The 7715-nt window shown below is 39.7% G+C and overlaps 1 protein-coding gene across 1 annotated transcript; it reads right to left on the bottom strand.

Moving 5' to 3' along the window:
* Positions 1-1271: 1271 nt before the first annotated feature.
* On the bottom strand, positions 1272-5984 carry LOC106674604 (uncharacterized). Its single transcript, XM_023152266.3, has 7 exons — positions 5919-5984; positions 4793-5140; positions 4350-4565; positions 3779-3880; positions 3405-3439; positions 3167-3322; positions 1272-2592 (listed from the first exon to the last, which is right to left on the bottom strand). Exons 1-7 carry the CDS (start codon positions 5950-5952, stop codon positions 2422-2424), a joined length of 1062 nt encoding a protein of 353 aa, XP_023008034.3. The 5' UTR covers positions 5953-5984; the 3' UTR covers positions 1272-2421.
* Positions 5985-7715: the final 1731 nt, after the last annotated feature.

The following is a 7715-nucleotide window of genomic DNA, read 5'->3' as shown; positions in this document are numbered from 1 at the left end:
ACAGGTATTTTCTAGTCACCTACTAAAAAATTGACTGGTTGCTCTGGGACAGTGTATTGTGTGGGGAGCAACGAAGCCCGTTTTTCTTGTGCTTCTTCTGAGCCAAGGATTATTACCATGGGCACTGTCCATTTCGAGGACTTGCATATTAATCCTGTGAATAAGTAGATTTCCCCCTCTGTTTCTCTAGTCAGCCCTGAGTCTGTCAACTCAGTGACTGTTCATTCCGAGGAAATCTGCTCCGAATTAATGGATTTTAAGAAGTGTTCCCTCCGGAAGATTTAAAGACTGTTTCTCCTGAGAGCTCAACTGAGCTGCCATGTTTCTGTTCCACCAAAGGTTTTCGCACCATCTGGTTCAGTTTCTGTTCCCGCTGGGGGCTCAGGAGAGCCACTCCAGCCATCCACGGCTTCCACGCCACCCTCTGTTTCTGCTGGGGGCTCTGAGGAGTCTATCTGGAGAGTTCGTCCAGTTGTCCAATCCTTCCATGCTGCTCTGCCTGTTCTTGCTGGTGGCTCAGGAGAGTCCATCTAGCTGCCAGCACAACTGTCTGCGGCTGTCACGCCGTCACCTGTGCCTCCACCACGCATGGCGTCCATGCCACTGCCTACTCAACTGCTAGCTCAACCACCAGCTCAACCATCCACAGCTGCCACCAGCTGAACCACTTGCAACCGCCATGCTGCCATCTAGTCCAGATCCGTATCCGCCAGAGGTTAGTGCGCTGTCTGGTCCTGCCTCGCCTGGTCCTGCTACGTCTGATCCTGCCTCGTCCTGCCTGCCATGTGAATGGCCATCATTGAACAGAGAGGGTGATTGATGACACCACCTACTAAGCAGTTTTGAGATGCCTTGCTTCAGGTGACCTCAGTGGGTCATATGATATATCACAGTGTCTTCACCCTAAATGTTTTTTCACAGCTTGGCTCATGTGATGAGGCACATGATCAATAGTGGGCCAATGACCACTAGGATTCAAACACCTGGGATTTTCCACTTCTTGGTTTTTAGAACTGAAGAAGACTCCTGAATGAAGCATCTTCAAAACACTGCTGAGCTTCAAAAGAACTCCAGTTGCTTTCTTTTTCAGTATCCTTTGTTAGAAGAAGTTGAGTCGAAATACTTCCAGTGCAGAAGTTAAGGAAATGTGTGTATTTTAATATTTGTATATTTTTATTTATATTTTATAAAAAAAATAAAAACCATACACTGTTAAAACTGCCAATGTTCATGTTTATTTTCATTAAAAATGAGTAGATTACTGCATCTCTTCACTTTTTGTCTTCCTTATATCACATGTCCTTAAAAGATAGCAGTCTGTTTCCTGGTTTCAATGAATCTATCCTATAAAAACCATAATATCAACATTTTTTGTATCTGTTGAGCTAAATTATAAGCAGCTGTAATGAACTTTAACCTGAGGCCATATAACTGTGCAGTTAAGCTATAAATATGTCAAAAGTAAATAAAGATAAACTAACTTTAGTATCATTTATACTGAGCTGTTGCCCGCTGAGATAGTTGAGGTTTCAACTATTTTCTACACCCTGCCTGATGCCGAGGCTGGCTGGTGATCGGGGGACTGGTTGACTGCGTCCCGGGATCACTGCTGGCTATGGGAAGGCACCTGTCCATCCACACTTCAGAGTGTGGGGATGGCTGTGTGTGTCCGGGGCTAGCTTGGGCCTCTTCGTCATGCGGTGGGGGCTCCGCTGGGTGTTGGGCAGTTATTGAGTCTCGCCTTTGGCTTGTGCTGGGGTGGCCAGCGAGGTCAGTTGCCTGCTGGCTATAGGAACTCCGTCCGGGGCCTCTGTCTTCCCTCGGCTAGGATACAATGCATGGTTGTTGGGATTCAGATCTTCAGATCTCTTGGGAGCTATAGATAGCTGGGGTCTCCTGGGTCTTTCCCGGCCTTCACCCTCATTTTTCAAGTATTTTTAAGTACGTTTCATGACAAACAATCATGCACACTCCCATCTTCTCTCTCTCTCTCTCTCTCTCACACACACACGATGTGCTTTGTCTTTCAGGTGTTGCCTATTGTTTGTATACTTTGTCACAGCTGTAGCAGTTGGAGACCCAGCATGTCTGTTTGTTTCATCCTCAAAATTTCCCCCACCCCCATATTTTTCTCTTGTTTTTCTCTCATTTTTCTTCTTCTATTCCTCTAAATTTCTTCACCTATCTTTTGCCAATCCAACCTTCACACCCTGTCCGCTCCAACATAATATCCACACACAGAATAATATGAATAATAAAATTAAATAAATAGATAAAACAAAAACATAAAAAGAGGAGCCTACAGAGAGTCTACAGTGCCCCTCTTGGGAAAGCAAATATGTTTGGCACAACAAAGCATTCAGACCATTACGCTTGTTACAGCTGCTGGACAGGACAGGTTTAAAAATAGTACTAATATATTCATAGTGAGGAAACAGAGTACACAGGAGGTGAAGCATCTTTGGTGTGGATGGCAGTACTCAGGTCCACCTGAGGCATTGAGTAGACAACATCAGTTGCTTCACCACAGGGGGCGCTGTTGGTGGCAGGAATGTGGGGAAGATGCACTTCAGCGTAGCAGAGGTTATCTGCCTTAATGAGATAAAGAGGTGAGATCAAACATTAGACATAAGACTGTTAAAATTAAATAATGTTGAATATTTAAATTGAAAAACCCACATCTGAAAAAAACAAAAATCAAAAATACATTTTTGTCATAATCATCATAAAGCCTCTGAAGTCACCTTTCAAAATACCTTTGTAACAAAATCTGAACATGACAACGTTCACAAACGAAGGATTTACTAGACTGCTTTGTTTTTTCTTTACTGGACAGTGTTTTACAGTTGTGTTAAATACAGATTAATTAACCTTAACGTTTGATAGACTTGTTTTCCACCAGAAAGGTGTTTTTTTTTTAAATCCCACTGAGTATGAAGCTGATATTTATTCAAAAATACACATTTCAGTATAGAAAGGATTCTTTTGAATCTTTTTCTCAATTTAAAAGATTTTATCTGCTCCAAACATAGAGGAAGAACTTTTATTTCTTCAGTCTTCAGTGGAACATGGCTCTTTGTGTCTGAGAACAGATGAATTACTTCACTACACAAACAGTTACCTGGTTTATGACCTCAGCTTAGAATCAGACCACAGTTTTACTCACGTTGTTCTGAGGAGAGGTGACGAGGCTGTAGAGGTCTATATTTTCAACTCCATCTGAACTGGGGTCTTTGGCGGTGGCATAAACTGAAGACACTTCTACAGGAGGTGACCTGCTCGGTATGTCACACTTTCCAATATCTTCATACAACCTGTCGGCCTGCAGCAGGAGAACAAACCAGCTGACAGATACAAAGCAAACAATAATGAAGCTGATGTGTGTCACAGGTCCTAAAACCCACCTGCGTGTCAGCATACTCTGTTTCCACAGGAGGTCCTGAAAAACATGCAGGTCAGAAAATAAACGTCTGTCTTTAAGACACATAACAGGAAGAAGAACCTGAGGAACTAAACTCAGGAACGATATGAAGAACTTCATATGAACTACAGTTAGATAAGACACATGACTGATAAAGAATCAAAATCATATCAATCAAATCTGCTACAATTAGTTTCTGTTGTGAGTCATAAATGAACATCCGGTGCTCTTTTTACAAACAGACTGAACTTCAAAAGTGAAAACAGCGTGACAGAAACGTCACACCTGACTTAATTCATGCAAACTGGGACATTCTGAGCTGAGCATGTTTAGCCTTTTCTGTTTTCCTAGCCTCACCTCTGGGTTTAGTGGTCCTCCTCTTCATGCAGCAAATCAGCAGAGCTGCTGATAAGACGACGATCATAACGAGCAGAATCAGACCCACATAAATCAGCACATCTGCAGGAGTTTAACAGAGAAGATTTCTTTTACTCACAGTGTAAACATGTGGCCTGCAGGTCTGTTCATCTAGCAGTAAAGTTGTGCACATACAGAATAACGTATCTTTGGACTGAAAACAGTTCATCAAACACTATCTGACAAACTGTTTATCAAGAATGACAGAACAATTTATTGCTTCTAATTTATTCACTAAAATATCAGAGCGCTCCTTCCACAGCTTTTAATGTGTCATTCTTGTGTAGTTCTCTGATAACAACACATGAATGAACCCAAAGCCCTTTTCTACTCGAGCACTCGTACGACCTGCCTTATTCATCTTTTTAGACAAACACTTTTTTCCTACACCTTGTGCTTTCTATCCAACAGTTACACTCTGATAAACACACTGGAATATGGGATCAGACGAATGGCCTTCCAATTAGAAGATGACTTGCTCTACCTGCTAAGCGACAGCCACCCAATATACCTGATCTTGCATGTTTGGTTTCAGTGAAGGCTGATGAAGATGTGGAGCTTAAACTCTGTGTTGTTTCCATTTTTTGTGGCGTGGAGGCTGATGAAGGTGTGGAGCTTCCTGAAGTTGAGCTTAAACTCTGTGCTGTTGGTGGTGTGGAGGCTGATGAGAGAAACACTGAAGCTGAAAAAGGTCTCAGAGTCCCGTTTGGTGTTGAAGTGGTTGAAGCTGTGAACAATGAAAGCATCAGAGTCATAATAAGACCACTTGAAGCAGTTTATATATCTGCATGTGACTGACGTGGTTATGGGCTGTTTGACAGCAGAACTGATGAAACTTGATGTTTCAGATAAATATAACATCTGTAGGTGATTTGAAGGAAAAGTAGCTGCTTTTGAGACGTGAAGCTTCTGTCACACCTTCAAAGACAAACATGACTGTTAGCAGAAACTCACCTTCTGTGACAATCAGCTCAAAATCATCGTTTCCATCTGTCCACCAGCGTTTGTCCAAAGAGCACCTGTACCGTCCTGAGTCAGACTGTTTCAGCTGTGTGATGCTCACATACATAGTATATGACAGAGTGTCTGTTTTTACACATTTAATGCTGTATCTGCCGTTCTGAGCTGCATCATCAGATGTTTCAACAAGAATGTTTCCATCTTCACATTTTTCCTTACAGAAGAGTTTCCTGCTTCCAGACAAATAAAAGTTGCACGCAACTGTGATGTTTCCTCCTTCCTCTGCTCTGTGAGGGAGAGTTTGTGCTTTGACCAAACCAGTGTTTCCATCCTGAAGTGCTGCTGAAAGGATGAACAATCATTAGTTACAATCTTAATATAGATTAAATGTGACAGATGATTATTAATTTGAACTGATGACAGAAGTTCAGTTAACTTCATTTTTCTGGTTTTATTTGCAAACAGCAAACTTCCTGTTTTATACACGAACACAAAACATCTGATGTGGAAGATTCAGAGTTTAAGGTTGTGAAAAAGATAAATAAAAGTCAAAATTCATTTTTGTATCTTTGATGACATCATCATCATCATCATCATCATCATCATCATCATCGGCAGCAGCTAATTCTCTATTTGTATGTGAAATGAACATTTTAGACGCGCTGCTAAACATCCAGTTCTCACTTTGTCACCGCTGACTTTGTTGCTCTTCAGCTCATTAAGAGAAGAAATGAAACAGAGTGTTTGTTTCATCAGCTCTACTATTATAAGTTTGTCTCTCATAGAAGAGTAGACGGAAAGTATTTGATTACAGATTCAGTGTCCAATAAAAAGTCGAAGATTTCTGGGGATCAAACTGGTTTAAAACTAAAAATAATTTGCAAATTACAAAAAAGTTTGTGGAAACATTTAAATTCCACACAGATTTATATATTTCAAACTGGATATATTTCCCAGATTTTCTTATGCTTTTAATAACCTGCATGTTTAACCACAACAACCACTAACTGTGAGGGAGAACAAGGAAATGAAGAAGGAAGTTGAAAATTTAAAAATAAAATGGAGGCAAATAAAAGTTAGAACAGAGAAAGTGACAGAAATAAGAAGAGAATTTACTCACTGAGGAAGATGAAGCAGAGCAAAGTGTGTTTCATCTCAGAGCTCTGATGGTTTAATGCTGCTTCTCTTCTTTCTCGCTGCAACCCAGGAACTTCTTACTTCTCTTAATGAGGAGGTCACGCCTTCAGAACTCACACACACCCACACAAAGACTTTTTTTAAAACTGCAATAATGTTTCTTTATTTAAGTTTCCTGTTTCCTCACATAACTTAAATGTTTTTGATTTTCAGAGTATCATTCACGCTCTAAAGAAACCGACTGCGTGAGGTTTACTAAACTATAATTATAGGATATAAACTAGACTATTTTATAACTAGACTAGTTGACTAATGTTGGCTGTCCTCCATTTTCATCACACCAAACAGAATAATCTTTAGTATTTCATTTATCAGACGATGCAGAAATAAAATGTCTATTTATTTCCGACTTCTATTTTAAGTTTTGTGTCACAAACTGAATCTTTTAATGTTCAGAAGTTCATCCAGTCTCTATCCAAACTTAAACACAGCAATGCTTTTAAAGGAAATATTTACCAGGTGTTTATTTTTTTATTTATTCTTTTTAGATTATTTGAATTTAATTTATTTTTGATATTGTGTTGTTTCTGAAAAAACTCTGACCAAACAGAATAACCTTATATATGTTATATTTTTATTTTACACGTTTATAAGCAATTCTACCCCCAGGTCAAAAACATACAAAAGAAATAGACAAGTAGCCCCCAACCCCCGGGTCATGGAGCGGTACTGCGCCGTGAGAGTTGATGCTTGTTTTTATCCTTAACTTGGTTTCCCTGGGTCTTTTCCTGTGTGTTGTGAATAAATCTTCTTTGTTTTGGTACTGGTTTTATTTTGTTGTATTTATCCGCGACACCTTAAAGGCCGGTCCATGAAAATGCTGTCGGACATAAACCGGTATACATATATATATATACATATGTAAATGTACCTGTACACTGCCCAATTTACATAACCACGTGGAAGCAAGGACCTCACAGCACATGCATACTCCAAGTGTATTATAAGAGTTTGCTGCACACAAGATTGGCAAAAGTACAGACATCTGTACTTACTTAGAAGTACAAATACTGCTGTGAAAAATAAGTTGAAGTACTGATTCAACTTCTTTAGTCAGGTAAAAGTAAAAAAGAAGTACAGGCTCTGAAATGTAAAGCAAAAGTAATAAAGTAAAAAGTAGCTCTTTGGAGGATATTTCCATTTTGGTGCAAAGCAAACTGAACCTTGTGCTATAATAACATAATTATAAAATAATATCACTAGATGGGAATAAAAACTTTTGTTACGGCAGTGAGCACCGGTGTGTTTGTGGGTCAGACCCAAAAGCAGACACAGGAAAAATGAACTGATGATCAAACAAAAAGCAAGCCTTTATTACAGCTGATACAAAAACAAACAAACAAACAAACAAACAGAAAACAAGGACAGAAAGACAAGGCCAGGTGAAATACACAGGCCGGTAATGAGGGAAGAGAAACACCTGGGGAGGCACAGCTGACACAAATAATCATGACCCCACAAGTGGAAGTAAAACAAAACACAGTGAACATGGACAAGACAGACTACATGGAGGACAGGAAAAGACTCATAAATCAGGAGACATAGATGAAACAAAAACTAGAATAAAACTTCACCAAATCGTAGCTCATAATAACAACACAAGAACTTAACATATTTCCAATAAAACATACGGAATCCAAAAGTACAAAGTAAACTCAAAATGCTGCATCACAGACCAAGCCCCCGGCAACTTTAGTCTAACTTTTTAAAATTCTAATTA

This window comes from Maylandia zebra, linkage group LG20 (genome assembly GCF_041146795.1).
Source record: "Maylandia zebra isolate NMK-2024a linkage group LG20, Mzebra_GT3a, whole genome shotgun sequence".
Lineage (NCBI taxonomy): Eukaryota > Metazoa > Chordata > Actinopteri > Cichliformes > Cichlidae > Maylandia > Maylandia zebra.
The sequence above is the reverse complement of the archived record's forward strand: the minus strand, read 5'-3'. Positions and strand labels throughout refer to the sequence as shown.

Excerpts from the sequence above, each read along its gene's own strand:
- LOC106674604 (XM_023152266.3), bottom strand. The coding sequence starts at position 5,952 with ATGAAACACACTTTGCTCTGCTTCATCTTCCTCA. Across the intron at positions 5,141-5,918 it reads GCTCTGCTTCATCTTCCTCA|CAGCACTTCAGGATGGAAAC; the intron begins GTGAGTAAATTC and ends TCATCCTTTCAG. Across the intron at positions 3,323-3,404 it reads CAGAGTATGCTGACACGCAG|GCCGACAGGTTGTATGAAGA; the intron begins GTGGGTTTTAGG and ends CTCCTGCTGCAG.